Raw genomic sequence first — 17,694 nt, forward strand, 5'->3', positions numbered from 1 at the left:
GTACTGGTGAGGCTGCAGCTGGAGTACTGTGTGCAGTTTTGGTGGCCGCACTTGCGCAAGGATATTTTGGCCTTGGAGGGAGTGCAGAGCAGGTTCACTAGGCTGATACCATAGATGAGGGGGTTGGAATATGAAGAGAGACTAAATAGACTGGGTCTGTACTCATTGGAGTTTAGAAGGATGAGGAGGGATCTTATAGAGACGTATAAGATAATGAAAGGGCTGGATAGAGTAGATGTAGAGAGATTCTTCCCGCTTAGAGTCACGGGTAGATAGGTTTTTGACAGACAAGGGGAATTAAGGGTTATGGGGAGAAAGCAGGAAAGTGGAACTGATCCATTTCAGATCAGCCATGATCTTATTGAATGGCGGGGCAGGCTCAAAGGGCTAGATGGCCTACTCCTGCTCCTATTTCTTATGTTCTTACGTACTTGTGAGGCTGTATAAGACTCTAGTCAGACGCTGTTTGGAGTATTGAGAGATGATGGATGTACTGGCCTTGGAAAAGGTCCACAGGAGGTTCACAAGAATGATCCCTGGAATGAAGAGCTTCTCATTCGATGAACGGTTGACGATTCTGGGTCTGTATTTGGAGTTTAGAAGGACGAGGGGGGAATCTTATTGAAATTTACAGGATACTGCGAGGCCTGAGTGGACATGGAGAAGATGTTTCCACTAGCAGGAAAAACTAGAAGCAGAGGGCACAACCTCATGCTAAAGGGACGGTCCTTTAAAACGGAGATAAAGAGGAATTTCTTTAGCCAGAGAGTGGTAAATTTGCAGAACTCTTTGCTGCAGAAGACTGTGGAGGCCAGGTCATTGAGTGCCTTGAAGACAGAAATAGATAGGTTCTTGATTAAAAAGATCAGGGGTTATGGGTAAAGGCAGGAGAATGGGGATGAGAAAAATATCAGCCATGACTGAATGGCAGAGCAGACTTGATGGCTAAATGGCATAATTCTGCTCCTATGTCTTATGGTCTTATAGGAGATTACAAATAGATGCAAGAAAAATAGGGTGGTAATAACTTAACTTTCCTAACATTGACTTGGACAGCCATAGTATCAGGGGCTTGGATGGAGAGAAATTTGTTGAGTGTATTCAGGAGGAATTTCTCATTCATTTGGATGGCCCAAATAGACGGAAGGGCAAATCTTGACTTCCTCTTGGGAAATAAGGAAGGGCAGGTGACAGAAGCGTTAGTGAGGGATCACTTTGGGACCAGTGGCTATAATTCCATTAGCTATGGAGAATGATAGGTCGAGCCCAAAAGTTAAGATTCTAAGTTGGGGCAATGCCAATTTTGATGGCAGGAGACAGGAAATTTCAAAAGTTGACTGGGAGTGTCTGTCGGCAGGCAAAGGAACGACTGGTAAGTGGGAGGCTTTCAAAACCGCATGCATTAACCAGGGTGTACGGTAAGCACATTCTTTTTAGAGTGAAGGGCAAAGCTGGTTGTAGGGAACCCTGGATGATTCGGGATATTGAGGCCCCAGTCAAGAAGAAGAAGAAGGAGGCATATGACGTGCATAGGCTGCTGGGATCAAGTGGATTCCTTGAAGAGTATAGAGGTTGTGGGAGTAGAGTTGAGAGAGAAATCAGGAGGGCAAAAAGAGGACATGAGATTGCTTTGGCAGACAAGGCAATGAAAAATCCAAAATGTTCTACAAGTACATAAAGGGCAAAAAGATAACTAGGGAGAGAATAGGGCTTCTTAAGGATCACCTATCTGAGGATCCACAAGAGGTGGGTGAGATCGTAAATGAATATTTCTCATCAGTACTTACTATTGAGAACCGGGACCTGATGAAGGTTATCCTGGGATATTGTGGGAAGCTACGGAGGAGATTGCGTGTCCTCTAGCAGAGATTTTGAATCATTGGGGTGCCTAAAGATTGGAGGGTGGCAAATGTCGTGCTTTTATTTAAGAAGGGCTGCAGGGAAAATACTGGGAACTACAGGCCGGTGAGCCTAACATCTATAGTGGGCGAGTTGTTAGAAGACATTCTGACAGACAGGATCCACAGGCATTTACAGAGGCAAACACTAATTAGGGACATTCAGCATGGCTGCGCGAGTGGAAAATCATGTCTCACGAATTTGATTGAGTTTTTTGAAGGGGTAACCCAGAAGATAGATGAGGACAGTGCAGTTGATGTTGCCTACATGGACTTCAGCAAGGCACCACATGGTAGCAAGGTTAAGTCTCACAGGATCCAGGGTGAGGTAGCCAAATGGATACAAAATTGGCTTGATGACAGAGAGAGGTTGTAGAGGGCTGTTTTTCAAACTGGAGGCCTGTAACCAACAATATGCATCAGGGATTGGTGCTGGGTCCACTGTTATTTGTTACTTATATTAATAATTAATTGGATGAGAACTTAGGAGGTTTGCAGATGACACCAAGATTGGTGGCATAGTCGACAGTGAAAGAAGTTATATAGAATTGCAACGGATCTTGATCAATTGGGCCAGCGGGCTGATGAATGGCAGGATTTATTCACATTTGGAAGGAAATAGAATAAGTGATAGACAGCATGGCTTTGTGGGGAAGGTCATGTCTCACTAACTTGATTGAGTTTTTTGAGGAGGTGACAAGAATGACTCACGAGGGAAAGACAGTGGATGTTGTCTTCATGGACTTCGGTGAGGCATGTGACAAGGTCCCACCTGTCAGGCTGGTACAAAAGGTAAAGTCTCACGGGACTCCAGAGTGTGCTGGCTAGATGGATACAGAATTGGCCTGGTCATAGAATAGTGGTGAGCATTGAGACCACTTCTGGGGGAGGTGGGATCTGTTCAAACCAAAGAGACAAGGAACTTTAAAACGACTAGCTTTAAGGTTTTGTACCTGAACACTCGGCTCAGTCAAATTAAAATGGATGAATCAGTTGCGCAGATAGATGTAAAAGACTTTGATATAGTATGGTATATATGGATTTTAGTAAGGCGTTTGATAAGGTTCACCATGGTAGGCTTCTGCAGAAAATGCAGATGTATGGGATTGAGGGTAATCTAGGAAATTGGATCAGGAATTGGCTAGCAGATAGGAGACAGAGGGTGGTGGTTGATAGTAAATATTCGTCATGGAGTTCAGTTACGAGTGGTGTGCCTCAGGGATCTGTTTTGGGGCCACTGCTGTTTGTAATTTTTATTAATGATCTGGATGAGGGTATAGTTGGGTGGATTAGTAAATTTGCTGATGACACCAAAGTCGGAGGTGTGGTAGATTGTGAGGAAGGGTGTCATAGTTTGCAGAGAGACTTAGACAGGTTGCAGAGCTGGGCCGAGAGGTGGCGGATGGAGTTTAATGCGGAGAAGTGTGAGGTAATTCACTTTGGTAGGAATAACAGATGTGTTGAGTATAGGGCTAACGGGAGGACTCTGAATAGTGTGGATGAACAGAGGGATCTAGGTGTATGTGTACATAGATCCCTGAAAGTTGGGAATCAAGTAGATAAGGTTGTTAAGAAGGCATACGGTGTCTTGGCGTTTATTGGTAGGGGGATTGAATTTAGGAGTCGCAGCATCATGTTGCAACTGTACACAACTCTGGTGCGGCCGCACTTGGGAGTATTGTGTGCAGTTCTGGTCCCCACATTATAGGAAGGATGTGGAGGCTTTGGAGAGGGTGCAGAGGAGGTTTACCAGGATGTTGCCTGGTATGGAGGGGAGGTCCTATGAGGAGAGACTGAGGGATTTGGGGTAGTTTTCGCTAGAAAGAAGGCGGCTAAGAGGGGATCTTATTGAAACATATAAGATGATTAGAGGTTTAGATAGGGTGGATAGTGATAGCCTTTTTCCTCGGATGGAGAAAGCTAGCACGAGGGGGCATGGCTTTAAATTAAGGGGGGGTAGTTATAGGACGGATGTCAGGGGTAGGTTCTTTACCCAGAGGGTGCTGAGGGATTGGAATGCCCTGCCTGCTGCACTTGTAAATGCGCCTAGTTTGGGGGCATTTAAGAGATCCGTGGATAAGTTTATGGATGAAAAGGGATTGGTTTAGGTTAGAGGGTCATTGTTTTTCAACTGGTCGGCGCAACATCGTGGGCCGAAGGGCCTGTTCTGCGCTGTAATGTTCTATGTTCTATAGTTGGGTTTATAGAATCACGGGAAAAGGGTGACCAGGATGGGAAGTAAACATTGAGGGTTATTCAGTACTTATGAAGGACAGACAAAAGGAAAAGGAGGTGGAGTTGCACTGTTGATTAAAGAAGATATTGATACGATACTGAGTAAAGATACCAACACACACGATGTGGAATCTTTGTGGGTTGAGTTATGAAATGCCAAGGGGCAAAATACATTTCTGAGGGTAGTAAAAAGGCCACCAAACTGTAATGGTGATGTTGGGAATAGCATTAGACAGAAAAGCACAGATGATGTGATAAAGGAACATCTGACATTATGGAAGACTTTAATCTGAATATAGATTTTGAGGATCAAAAATTAGTCACAACAAAATAGAGAAGTAATTTCTGGAAAGAGGTGGGATAGTTTTCTGCACCAATATGTCGGGGAACCAACAAGGGAACAGGCCATTTTGGACTGGATATTGTGCAATGAGAAAGGATCAGCTGGCAGTCTAGTTGTGAGACAAAGCTTGGGGATGAGTGACCATGGTATGATAGAATTCTTGATCAAGGTGGATAATTTTGGAACTGATTTTAAGACCAGGGTCCGAAATCTCAATAAAGGTAATTATGATGATATGAGACACGAGTTGGTGATGATGGACTGGAAACATTGTTGAAAGGAAGGACAATGGACAGGCAATGGCTGCCATTCAAGGCGCGAACAGGTGAACTCCAAAATTTGTTTATTCCTATTAGGTACAAAAGTGGGACGAGAACTGTGACCAAACCATGGTTTACAAGGGAAATTAGAGATAGTATTAAATTCAAAGAAGAGTACAAATTGGCAAGAAAAAGCAACAGGCCTGTGGCCAAACGGGCCACCTAAGACAGCGATTTGCAAGAGCACACTGTGATAATTGGACAAGAACTGAAACAGACAGGGTACAACCTCAAAAGAAATTGGACAGAGATAAACAGGCTGCAGCTGCAGGATATCAGCCAACTCCAGGACAAAGGACACTTTCTGGTCAAACTGTTTCTTTACCAGACACAGGGTACCTTAACGGTCTAGTATTGGACTTGAACTTTAGTATTCTGTAAGATAACTTATTGTTGTTTGGGTGGGTGATTAATAATTGTGTGAGAATAAACATTGTGTTAACAAGAAGTCTACTCACAAATCTTTATCTACCGTATAAGGTTAAAACAGACTGTGCGGCAAGTGCAGCAACAGGCCTGAGGATTGGGAGTAGTTTAAGATTCAGCATAGGAAGACCAAGGATTGATTCAGAAGGGGAAAACAGAATATGAAAGCAAGCTAGCAGGGAACATAAAAACTGGCTGCAAAAGTTTCTGCAAGCACGTAAAGAGAAAAAAAAGACAAAAACAAATGTAGGCACCTTACAGTCAGAAACTGGGTAATTCAACATGGGAAACAACAAAAATGGCCGAGCAATTAAATTTGTACTTTGATCTGTCTTCACAAAGAAATGAATAATGTACTGGAAGTTCTGAAAGAAACATGTTTTTGTGAAGAGCTAAAGGAAATCAGTGTTAGAAAAGTGGTTTTGGGGAAATTAATGGGGTTGAAGATGGATAAATTTCCAGGGCCTGATAATCTTCATCTCAGAGTGCTGAAGGAAGTAGATCCATTGATGGTTATTTTCCAAAATTCATCGGACTCTGGAATAGTTCCTACAGATTGGAGGGTAGCTAATGTAAACCCACTATTTAAAAAGGGGGACAGAAAGAAAACAGAACAACAGACCAGAGAGCCTAACGTTGGTAGTATGGAAGTTGCTGAATTTATTTTCAAGGATTTCGTAGCACTGCATTTGGAAAGCAGTGGTATAATCAGACAATGCCAGCTGATGAATGTGGTTTATTTGGACTTTCAAAGATCTCACATAGCAGACTACTATGTATAGTTAAAGCACATAGGATTGCAGGCAGTATCTTGAAATGGATAGAAAGCTGGTTAGCATATAGGGAGCAAAGAGTTGGAATACATGGATCTTTTCTCGATTGGCAGTTGGCGACTAGTGGGGATCCTCAGGGACCCTTTTTTTCCCATTAAATTTAATGATTTGGAAGAGGAACTTCCAAATCTGCAGATGGTACAGAGTTGGGTGGAGGGTGAGCTGTGAGGAGGATGCAGAGATGCTTCAGCGTGATGTGGAGAGGCTGAGTGAGTGGGCATCCACACGGAAATGGAGTATAATGTGGATAAATGTGAGATTATCCACTTTGGTGGCAAAAGTAGAATGGCAGACTATTTGAATCGGTGTAAATTGAGGGTTGGATGTTCAGCAAAGCCTTGGTGTCTTTGGGCATCAGTTGCTCAAAGTAAGTGTGCAGGTACAGCAGGCACGAAAGCAAGCAAATGATATGTTGGCTTTAATAGCAAGAGGATTTGAATACAGGAATAGGGATGTTTTACTGCAATTGTATTGAGCATTGGTGACACCACACCTGGCGTATTATGTGCAGTTTTAGTGTCCTCATCTGAAGGAAGATGGTAAGAGTAACAGGAGTACAGAACATAGGGCTAATGGAAGGACTCTTGGTAGTGTCGACGAGCAGAGAGATCTCAGTGTACATGTGCATACGCCCCTGAAAGTTGGTACCCAGGTTGATAAGGTTGTTAAGAAGGCATACGGTGTGTTAGCTTTTATTGGTAGAGGGATTGAATTTTGGAGCCGTGAAGTCATGTCGCAACTGTACAAAACTCTGGTGTGGCCGCACTAGGAGTATCGCATACAGTTCTGGTCATTAGAGAGAAGGTTACGAGGTGACCTGATTGAGGCATACAAGATGATCAGAGGGTTAGATAGGGTGGATAGTGAGAGCCTTTTTCCTCGGATGGTGATGGCTAGCACGAGACATAGCTTTAAATTAAGGGGTGGTAATTATAGGACGGATGTCAGAGGTAGGTTCTTTACTCAGAGGGTAATAAGGGCATGGAATGCCCTGCCTGCAGCAGTAGTGGACTCGCCAACTTTAAGGGCATTCAAATGGTCAGTGGATAGGCACATGGATAACATTGGAATAGTTTAGGTTACAGGGTCATTAGATTGGTTCCATGGTCGGCGCTATATCGAGGGCCAAAGGGCCTGTACTGTTCTACGTTCTAAGATGTTCTTGCAAATGTGGGAGTGCAGTGAAGATTTATCAGGCGGATTCCAGGGATGGCAGGCCTGTCATATGAGGAGAGACTAAGTTAGTTAGGATTATGTTCATTGGAGTTTAGAAGAGTGAGACGGGATCACAGAAACTTATAAAATTCAACAGGATTAAGAACAAAGAACAGTACAGCTCAGGAACAGGCCCATCGGCCAATCAAGTCTGTGCCGATACAGATGCCTCTCTAGTCTAATATTTTCTTGCCTTTACGTGGTCCATATCCCCTTTATTCCCTGCCTATTCATGTACCAACCCAGATGCCTTTTGAACACATTTATAGAATCTGCTTCCACCACCTCCTCCAGCAGCACACTCCAGGCATTCACCACCTGTGTGAACAACTTGTCTCTCTTTTAAACTTCCGCCTCTCACCTACTCCCCCGAGTAATTGATCCTTTGACCTTGGGAAAAAGACTCTAACTGTCCATTCTATCCAACCTCTATCAGGTCCCCCCCTCATTCTTCAACGCTTCAATGAAAACAATCCAAGTTTCTTCAACCTTTCTTCTTAGTCCATCTCCTCCAAACCAGGCAACATCCTGGTAAATCCCTTCTGCACTCTTTTCAATGTATCAACATCCTTCCAGTAGTGTGGCGGCCAGAATTGCACATAATACTCCAAACGCGGCCTAACCAAAGTCTCAAACAGCTGAAACATGATTTTCCAATTCCTATACTCAATGTCCTGACCAATGAAGGCCAGCATGCCATACGCCTTCGTGTCCACCTGAGTTGCCACCTTCAGGGAACTGGACACCTAGATTCCTCTGTACGTTAATATTTATAAGGGCTCTACCACTTACTGCGAATTTTCCTTCTGCAGTCGACCTTCCAAATCACATCACATCACATTTGTCTGGGTTAAATTCCATCTGCCATCTTTTGGCCCCGGTCTCCAGTTAATTTATATCCTGTTGTATTCTCTGACAATCCTCCTCACTATCCACTACTCCCCCAGTTTTTGTATAATTTGCAAATTTACTAATCAGACCACCTACATTTTCCTCCACTCATTTACATATATATATTAAGAACAACACAGGCCCTAGCACTGATCCTTGTGGAATACCGCTCGTCACAGACCTCCAGTTAAAACTCTCTGCTTTCCATGTCCAGTTTTGCATCCATCTTACCAGCTCACCTCAGAGCCCATATGGCTTCACCTTCTGTATCAGCGTGCCATGAGGAACTTTAACAACGGTTTTACTGAAGTCCACGCATACAACACCCACTGCCCTGCCCTGGTCAATGTTTCTTGTCACTTCCTCAAAGAACTCAATCAAGTTTGTGAGACACGACCTCCCTTTCACAAAACCATGCTGTCTGTTGTGAATAAGCCCGTTGTCTTCCAGATGTGAGTACATCCTGCCCCGAAGAATCTTCTCCAATAATTTCCCCACCACTGATGTAAGACTCATAGGGAGGTAATTTCCTGGATTCTTTCTTCTGCCCTTCTTAAACAGAGGAACACTTAACTACTGTCTAATCCTCTGGTACCTCACTTGTGACTGAAAAGGTTACAAAGATTTTGGCCAAGGCCTCAGCAATTTCTTCCCTTGCCCCTCCCAGTATTCTGGGATAGACTCTATCTGGCCCTGGAAACTTGTCACCTTCATGTTTTTCAAAATTTCCAATACTACCTGTCTTTTATCTCAATGTGATCTCAAATGTCAACATCCTTCTTTCTACACTCACCATCCACCACATTCTTCTCCTTTATGAATATTAATGCAAAGTACTCGTTAAGGACTTCACCCATCTCATCTGGTTCCACATACAAATTCTTTGAGTGGGCCTATCCTTTTCTTAGTTATCCTCTTCTTCCTTATATATGCATTAAAAGCCTGGGATTCTCCTTAATCCTGCCTGCCAAGGATATTTCATGGCCCTTTTTGCCCTCCTAAGTCCCTGTTTAAGTTCTTTCCTGCTATCTTTGTATTCCTCCAGAGCCTTATCCACTTTCAACTTCCTGAAGTTTATGTATGATATGCCTCCTCCTTCTTTTTCACTAAGCTCACAATCTCTCGTCATCCAGGATTCCTGAAATCTTGCCATCTTTACGCTTCACTTTTATAGGCGCATATTTGTCCTGAATTGTTAACAACTGACTTTTAAAAGACTTCCGCATATCAGATGTGGATTTACCCTCAAATAGCCATCTCCAGTCTACATTCCCTAGCTCCTGTTTAATATTGCTGTAATTAGCCTTCCTCCAATTTAGTACTTTCACTCTGGGATTACTTCTGTCCTTTTCTACAAGTATCTTGAAACTTACAGAACTGTGATCACTGTTCCCAAAATGGATTCCCACTGAGACATCAATCACCTGTCCAGGCTCGTTTCCCAGAACCAGGTATAAGATGGTTCAATTCAGGAAGGGGCTACTACATATTGCGTCACGAAACACTCTTGGACGCACTCAATAAATTCTGCCCTGGCCAAGCCCCTAGCACTAAACGAATCCCAGTCTATGTTGGGGAAGTTAAAATTGCCCATCGCAACAACCCTGTGGTTTTTTATATATTCCCACAATCTGCTGACATATCAGTTCCTCTAGTTCACACTGGCTGTTGGGAGGTCTGTAGTACAATCCCAACAGTGTGGTTGCACCACTGCTATTCCCGAGTTCCATATGGCCTCACTGCATGGTCCCACCAAGGTGTCCTCTCTTTCTATAGCCATGACATTCTCCCTAATCAGTAAAGCAATAGCCTCCACGTCTTTTGTCACACTCTCGATCTCGCCTAAAGCATCTAAGTCCTGGAATGCTAAGCTGCCAGTCCTGCTCTTCTTTCATCCAAATCTCTATGATTGCCACATCATAATTCCATGTCGTAATCCAAGCTTTAATTTCATCTGCCTTCCCTGTCATACTCCTCCCCCGCCTTATTACTTTAAATTCACTTGAACTGCATGATCAAATCTCCTGCTAGTTTGTTAGTGCGCTTCCAGTTAAGATGTAACCTGTCCTTTCTGCGCAGGTCCCATTTGCTGTGGAAGGGATCCCAGTGGTCAAAAAATCTGAACCCCTCCCTCCTGCACTGACTCTCAAGCCACTTTACAAACTGCACTGTCTTCCTATTACTTGCCTCATTACCACGTGGCACAGGAAGTAGTCCTGAGAATATAGCTCTGGAGGTCCTGCATTTCAGCTGTCTTCCTAACTCCCTGAACTTATTTTACAGGATTGCCTTTTCCTTCCTACTAATGATGTTAATTCCAACATGAAACACAACTACTGGTTGTTTGCCGTTTTGCTTCAGAATGCCCTGTACCCACTGCAAGACGTCCTTGACCCTGGCACCAGGAAGGCAATAGACCATCCTAGAGTCTTGATCGCTGTCATAGAAGTGCCTGACCTGGCCCCTTATTACTGAACCCCTGACTACCACTGCATACCTGCACTTTGACCCTCCCTGCTGTACAGCAGAGCCAGCAGTGGTGCCACTGTCCTGGCCACTACTGTCATCATCTTCAGATACGATGTCCTCCCCAGCAGCATCTAAAATGATGTATCTGTTTGAGAGAGGGAGGAGGACAGCCTCCGGGGGCTCCAACACATTAGACAGGGTAGATTCAGAAAGAATGTTCCAAAGCTGTAGGAGTCCAAAACTAGGGGTCATAATTTGAGCTTATGGGGTAAACAAATTAGCACTGAGGTGAGGAGAAACACCCTCACCCAGAGTGGTGAATCTGTGGAATTCACTACCACAGAAAGTAGTTAAGGCCAAAACGTTGTGAGATTTAGGAAGTAATTAGATATAACTCTTGGGATAAAGGAGTATGGTGGTGAGAAGGGGTGGGGGGAAGAGAACAAAGACAATTACAGCACAGGAGCAGGGCCTTTGGCCCTCCAAGCCTGCACCGACCATGCTGCCTGACTGAACTAAAATCCCCTACCCTCCCTCCACTTCCATCCTATTCATGCATTCGTCAAGATGCCCCTTAAATGTCACTACTGTATCTGCTTCCACTATCTCCCCCGGCAGCGGGTTCCAGGCACCAACCACCCTCTATGTAAAAAACTTGCCTCGTACAGCTCCTTTAAACCTTTCTCCTCGCACCTTAAACCTATGCCCCCAGTAATTGACTTTTCCATCCCGGGAAAAAGCTTCTGACTATCCATTCTGTCCATGCCCTTCATAATCTTGCAAACTTCTATCAGGTCGCTCCTCAACTTAGGTCATTCTGGTGAGAACAAACCAAGTTTCTCCAACCTCTCCTCATAGCAAATGCCCTTCACACCAGGCAACATTCTGGTAAATCTTCACTGTACCCTCTCCAAAGCCTCTTCATCCTTCTGGTCGTGTGACTACCAGAATTGAATGCTATATTCCAAGTGCGGCCTATCTAAGGTTTTATAAAGCTGCAACATGACTTGCCAATTTTTAAACTCAATGCCTCGGTCGATGAACGTAAGCATGTTGTATGCTTTCTGGACTACCTTTTCTGCCTGCGTTGCCACTTTCAGTGACCTGTGTACCTATACACCCGGGTCCCTCAGCCTATCAATTCTCTTAAGGATTCTGCCATTTACTGTATATTTCCTATTTATATTAGGCCTTCCAAAATATATTACCTCACATTTGTCTGGATTAAATGCCAGCTGCCATCGCTCCGCCCAAGTCTCCAACTAATCTATGTCCTGCTATATCCTCTGAAGGTCCTCATTGCTATCTGCAAATCCACCAACCTTTGTGTCATCACAAACCTACTAATCAAACCAGTTACATTTTCCTCCAAATCATTTATATATATTACAATTAGCAAAGGTCCCAGCACTGATCCCTGAGGAATGCCACTTGTCACAGCCCTCCATTCAGAAACACACCCTTCCACTGCTACCCTCTGTCTCCTATGATCGAGCCAGTTCTGTATCCACCTTGCCAGCTCACCTCTGGTCCCAAGCGACTTCACCTTCTGCACCAGTCTGCCAATAGGGACCTTGTCAAAGGCCTTACTGAAGTCCATGTAGACAACATCCACTGCCCTACCCTCATCAATCATCTTTGTCATTTCCTCGAAAAACTCAAATCAAGTTAGTGAGGCATGACCTCCCCTTCAAAAAACGATGTTGCCTCTCGCTAATACACCCACTTATTTCCAAGTGGGAGTAAATCCTGTCTTGAAGAATCCTCTCCAATAATTTCAGGCAAGATCAAGAAAGCAAGGTAGAGATATTTCACTTTCTGTCCTTACCTGAAAGTTCTGCGGCCCATTTATCACTATCAGAGTATTCAAACTCCAAGTCAGGTGATTCAGAGAAACCCTGTGGAGGAGAGATACTTTTAAAATCTGATTAAATAAACAGAAAATTAGTAGATGGTGCACAATCTCACCATTAAACAGCAGAATTAAAGCTATTAGATTGCCCAGCACCATTCTCCTAAACTTCAAATGCAATGTTTTACATGCAAGTATGGCAAAAGGAAGAATTAGAAAATGCAAGAAACACAGTCAGGTTTGTCACAAAAATGGAGAGATGGTGAGAGATGTTGCAGATGGGAGCAATACAGTGAGTGTGTACCTTTTATTTTCTAATCCCCCTTGGCCTTAGCCTCACCACCCCTCCCCCGCCCAATACTTTTCTGTAGTCTCCTTCAGTCCAAGCTCTCGCCACTTGTGTTCCAGCACAGCAGGCAGCCTATCATTTCAGTGCTTGTTCTCTGCAAGAGCAAATCACATAACACAACACTGCCCTATATATTCCGTAACTATACAAACTTCTCTTGACATAATGATCAAATTCTCTTTTGAAAGTCATGATTGAATCTGCCTGTATCATACTGAGGCAGTGCATTCCAGATCCTAACCACTTGCTGTGTAAAAATATTTTTCCTTAAAAGAAGCCATTTATTTTGTTAATCATTTCAATTTGGTGCCCACTGATACTTGACCATTCCACCAATGAGAACAATTTTCATAGAACTTAGGAGGAGTAAGCCGTTCAGCCCTTAGAGCCTGCTCTGCCATTCATTTTGATCATGGCTGATTATCGAATTCATTTTCCTGATCTCGCCTTCCCCTCATATCCCTTGATTCCCTTTAGCCCCAAGAGCTATATCTAATTTCTTCTTGAAATCATGCAATGTTTTGACCTCAACTACATTCTGTGGTAATGAATTCCACAAAGTTACCATCCTCTAGGTGAAGAAATTTCTTCTCACCTCAGTTCTAAAAGGTTTACTCCTTGTCCTCAAACTATGATCCCTACTTCTGGACTCTCCTACCTTTGGGAACATTTCTCCCTAATTACTCTGTCCAAATCCCTCATGATTTTGAATACCTGTATCAAAACTCTTTCTAATGCCTTTACATCCTTCCAAAAGTGCAGTCCCCAGAACTGTAGACAGGACTTTAAACTTGGGGAGGTGGTTTCAATTGTAAGGAAAATTAGAAAAGCCAAATTAAAGGAGAAAGTAAGAGTGCAGGTTAGCAGTGTGGTGGATGGTTACCGGACAATAAAAGAGACAGATAGAAAGGGCGAATGTCCTTATGCACCAAAGAATTATAAAAGAGTCAGGAAATTTACCAGTAAAACAAATATAAAAGCTTTGTATCTAAATGCACGAAACATTCAGAACAAAATTTGTGAGTTAATGGCACAAATAGAAACAGAAGTACATGATTTGGTGGCAATTACTGAGACATGGTTACAAGGAGACCAAGTCTGGGAACTGAATATCCATGGGTACTCAGCATTTCGGCAAGATAGACTGGAAGGAAAAGGAGGTGGTGTAGTTTTGCTAGCGAAGGAAGGGATCAATGCCGGAATGAGACATTACATTAGCAAGGGATATCAAGCTGTGGAATCAGTCTGGTTAGAAATAAGGAATAGTAAAAGAAACGAGTACTTGGTCAGATAATCTATAGGTCCCCAAGCAGTAGTTCCGCAGTGGGACGCAGTATAAACAAGGAACTACAGAAGGCTTGCAAGAAAAGTAAGGCAATAATCTGATTTTAAAATGCACATAGATTGGAAGAATCAAATTGGCAAAGGTAGATAGGAGGCAGAATTCACTGAATGTATCAGAGATAGTTTCTTGGAACATTATATTGTAGAACCAATGAGGGAGAAGGCTACCCCACATTTGGAGTTGTGTAATAAGGAGGAATTAATTGATGACCTCATAGTTAAGGATCCTTTAGGGAATAGTGACCGTAGTATGATTGAATTCAAAATTCAGTTTGGGGGTGAGAAAGTGGAATCCCACATTAGCATTCTGGAATTAAGCAAATGAAATGACGTAGGCATGAGGACAGATGAGGCCTGAGTAGAGTGGGCAGGAGGCTAAAAGATAGGACAGCGAGTGGCCAGTGGCAGTTGTTTAAGGAGATCTTTCGCCCTTTAAAGAGGGATTACTACTTAAAGGGCAAAAAGCTGCAGCATGCTACGGTGCAGAGGGACCTGGGGGTTCTTGCGCATGAGTCGCAAAAACCCTATCAGCAGGTGATCAAGAAGGCGAAGAGAATGCTTGCCTTTATAGCGAGGGGCATAGAATATAAAAGCAGGGAGGTCTTGCTGCAACTGTACAGGGTACTGGTGAGGCCGCAGCTGGAGTACTGTGTGCAGTTTTGGTCGCCGCACTTGCGGAAGGATATTTTGGCCTTGGAGGGAGTGCAGAGGGGGTTCACTAGGCTGATACTGGAGATGAGGGGGTTAGCCTATGAAGAGAGACTGAATAGACTGGGTCTGTACTCGTTGGAGTTTAGAAGGCTGAGGGGGGATCTTACAGAGACATATAAGATAATGAAGAGAATAAATTAGGGTAGAGATAGAGAGATTCTTCACGCTTAGAAAGCATAGCACGACTAGAGGGCACATCCGCAAGATAAGGTGGGGAGGAGGGGCAGTTTAGATCGGAGTTGAGGAGGAAGTTCTTCACTCAAAGGATGGTGAATCTCTGGAATTCTCTGCCTGTTGAAGTGGTGGAGGCTACCTCGCTGAATATATTTAAGTCACGGGTAGATAGGTTTCTCATAGACAAGGGAATTAAGGGTTATGGGGAGAAAGCAGGAAAGTGGAACTGATCCACTTCAGATCAGCCATGATCTTATTGAATGGCGGGGCAGGCTCGAAGGGCTAGATGACCTACTGCTCCTATTTCTTATGTTCTTAAAGCCAAAACACGATCCATTACAGTCAACACACGTGAGGACAGCTTTAACTGGGATCTTGGGTTCATGTCACACTATCTGTAACCCCCACGACTTGCCTGGACTTCAAAATCTCACTAACTGTCCTGTCTGGAGACAATATACATCCCTTTAACCTGTGCTTAACGCTCTCTCCACTCACATTGTCTGCACCTTTAAGACTTGATTATCTGTAAAGACTCACATTCCAATCAGAATTTTGTAAATTGAGCTTGTGTCTTTATATGCCCTGTTTGTGAATAGAACTCCCACTCACCTGATGAAGGGGCCGCACTCCAAAAGCTAATGACCTAGCCTCTGAGAATCCACCCGATCTATATCTCTCAACATCTTATAAACCTCTATCAGGACATCTCTCATCCTTCATCTCTCCAGGGAGAAAAGACCGAGTTCCCTCAACCTATCCTCATAAGGCATGCCACCCAATCCAGGCAACATCCTTGTAAATCTCCTCTACACCCTTCCAATAGCTTCCACATCTTTCTTGTAATGAGGTGACCAGAACTGCACACAGTACTCCAAGTGGGGTCTGACTAGGGCCTTATAAAGCTGCAGCATTTTTTCCCAACTCCTAAACTCAATCCCTCGATTGACAAAGGCCAGTACACCATATGCCTTCTTGACCACATCCTCTACCTGCGAGACTGATTTAAGAGTCCTATGGACCCAGGCCGCAAGGCCCTTCTGATCCTCGACCCTTCATATTATACTCCTTCATCCCATTTGACCTGCCAAAATGGACACACTACACACTTCCTCACCCCTCTCTCTTCCCCCATCCCCCCTTCTCTCTCCCTCTCTCCTCCCCCATCCCCCCTTCTCTCTCCCTCTCTCCTCCCCTTTCCCCCGTCCCCCCTTCTCTCTCCCTCTCTCCTCCCCCATCCCCCCTTCTCTCTCCCTCTCTCCTCCCCCATCCCCCCTTCTCTCTCCCTCTCTCCTCCCCCATCCCCCCTTCTCTCTCCCTCTCTCCTCCCCTTTCCCCCGTCCCCCATCCCCCACTTCGTCTCTCTCTTCCGCTGCCCCTTTCTCCGACCTCTCACCTCCGAGTCTTTCCGCTGGTTCCTGAAGAACTCGCGGCCTTTGGGCAGGGCCCTGGTTTTACCCAAACTGTTGTTGGCGGGAAGGGCAGTGACTGTCCCGGGACCCGCTGCACCTCCCGCTACCGGTCCCGGTCCAGCCGGGGCTCCCGCTGCCGGTCCCGGTCCAGCCGGGGCTCCCGCTGCCGGTCCCGGTCCAGCCGGGGCTCCCACCGCCGGTCCCGGTCCGGATCCACTCTCACCCGCTCCACCCGACTCCATTACCGCCGCTCCCCAACTCCGGCGGCTTGTTGTTCTCACGGGAATGCAGCGGCTTCCCTTCCCAACATGGCGGAACAACGGTCCCGCTTTCCCTTCCCAATATGGCCGAACGGCAGTCCCGCTTTCCCTTCCCAATATGGCCGAACGGCTTTCCTTTTTCTCTGTTGCTGTCTTGTGAACAGGCTTAAATTATCACGAATATTTTGTTACTTGGATTGAAGTAAAATCATAAGGAATTCTATATGCTAACATTAACTCAAGAGCATTTTTAAATTTATTTTTGGGACGTAAATGTTGCAAACTGCGCCCAAACTGCATGGTTACTTAAGAGTCAACCACGTTGCTGTGGCTCTAGAGTCACCCGTAGACCAGACTGGATAAGGACAGCAGATTTCCTTCCCTAAAGGACATGAGTGGCACAGGGGTTAGCGCTGCTACCTCAAAGAACCAGGGACCCGAGTTCGATTCCCGGCTTTAGTCACTGTGTGGAGTCTGCACGTTCTCCCCGTGTCTGCGTAGTTTTCCTCTGGGTGCTCCAGTTTCCTCCCACAGTGGAAAGCTGTGTGGAGTAGGTTGATTGGCCTTGCTAAATTGCCCCTTAGTGTCAGAGGGATTAGCAGGGTAAATGTGTGGGGTTACGGGAATAGGGCCTGAGCGGGATTGCGGTCGGTGCAGACTAGATGGGCCGAATGGTCTCTTCTGCACTGTAGGGATTCTTTGTGTGTGTGTGTGTTTCTCTCTTTGTGTGTGTGTGTGTTCCTCTTTTTGTGTTTGTGTGTTTTTCTCTTTGTGTGTGTGTGTGATTCTCTCTTCATGTATGTGTGTGTGTTTCTCTCTTTGTGTGTGTGTGTGTTTTTATGTGCTTGTGTATTTCTCTCTTTGTGTATCTGTGTTTCCCTCTTTGTGTGTATGTGCTCCTCTGTGTGTTTGTGTGTGTGTGTTTTTCGCTTTGTGTGTGTGTTTCTCTCTTTGTGTGTGTG

The 17,694-nt window shown here is 44.7% G+C and overlaps 1 protein-coding gene across 2 annotated transcripts in view; it reads right to left on the minus strand.

The window, feature by feature from the left end:
- Nucleotides 1-16,761, minus strand: part of LOC145338870 (striatin-interacting protein 1 homolog) — a 173,254-nt gene extending 156,493 nt beyond the window's left edge. For both annotated transcript variants that reach the window (XR_013885918.1, XM_080183267.1), the window contains exons 1-2: nt 16,457-16,761; nt 12,459-12,528 (exon numbers count right to left, since the gene is read on the minus strand). Coding sequence is in view for 1 of the 2 variants with exons in the window: in XM_080183267.1 (XP_080039393.1) it covers nt 12,459-12,528; nt 16,457-16,714 (328 nt within the window). In the remaining variant the exon portion in view is untranslated. The remainder of the gene's footprint in view (nt 1-12,458; nt 12,529-16,456) is intronic.
- Between the last annotated feature and the right edge of the window lie 933 nt (nt 16,762-17,694).

This window comes from Carcharhinus amblyrhynchos, unplaced genomic scaffold (genome assembly GCF_965287045.1).
Source record: "Carcharhinus amblyrhynchos unplaced genomic scaffold, sCarAmb.v2.hapA chromosome_203, whole genome shotgun sequence".
Taxonomy (NCBI): domain Eukaryota; kingdom Metazoa; phylum Chordata; class Chondrichthyes; order Carcharhiniformes; family Carcharhinidae; genus Carcharhinus; species Carcharhinus amblyrhynchos.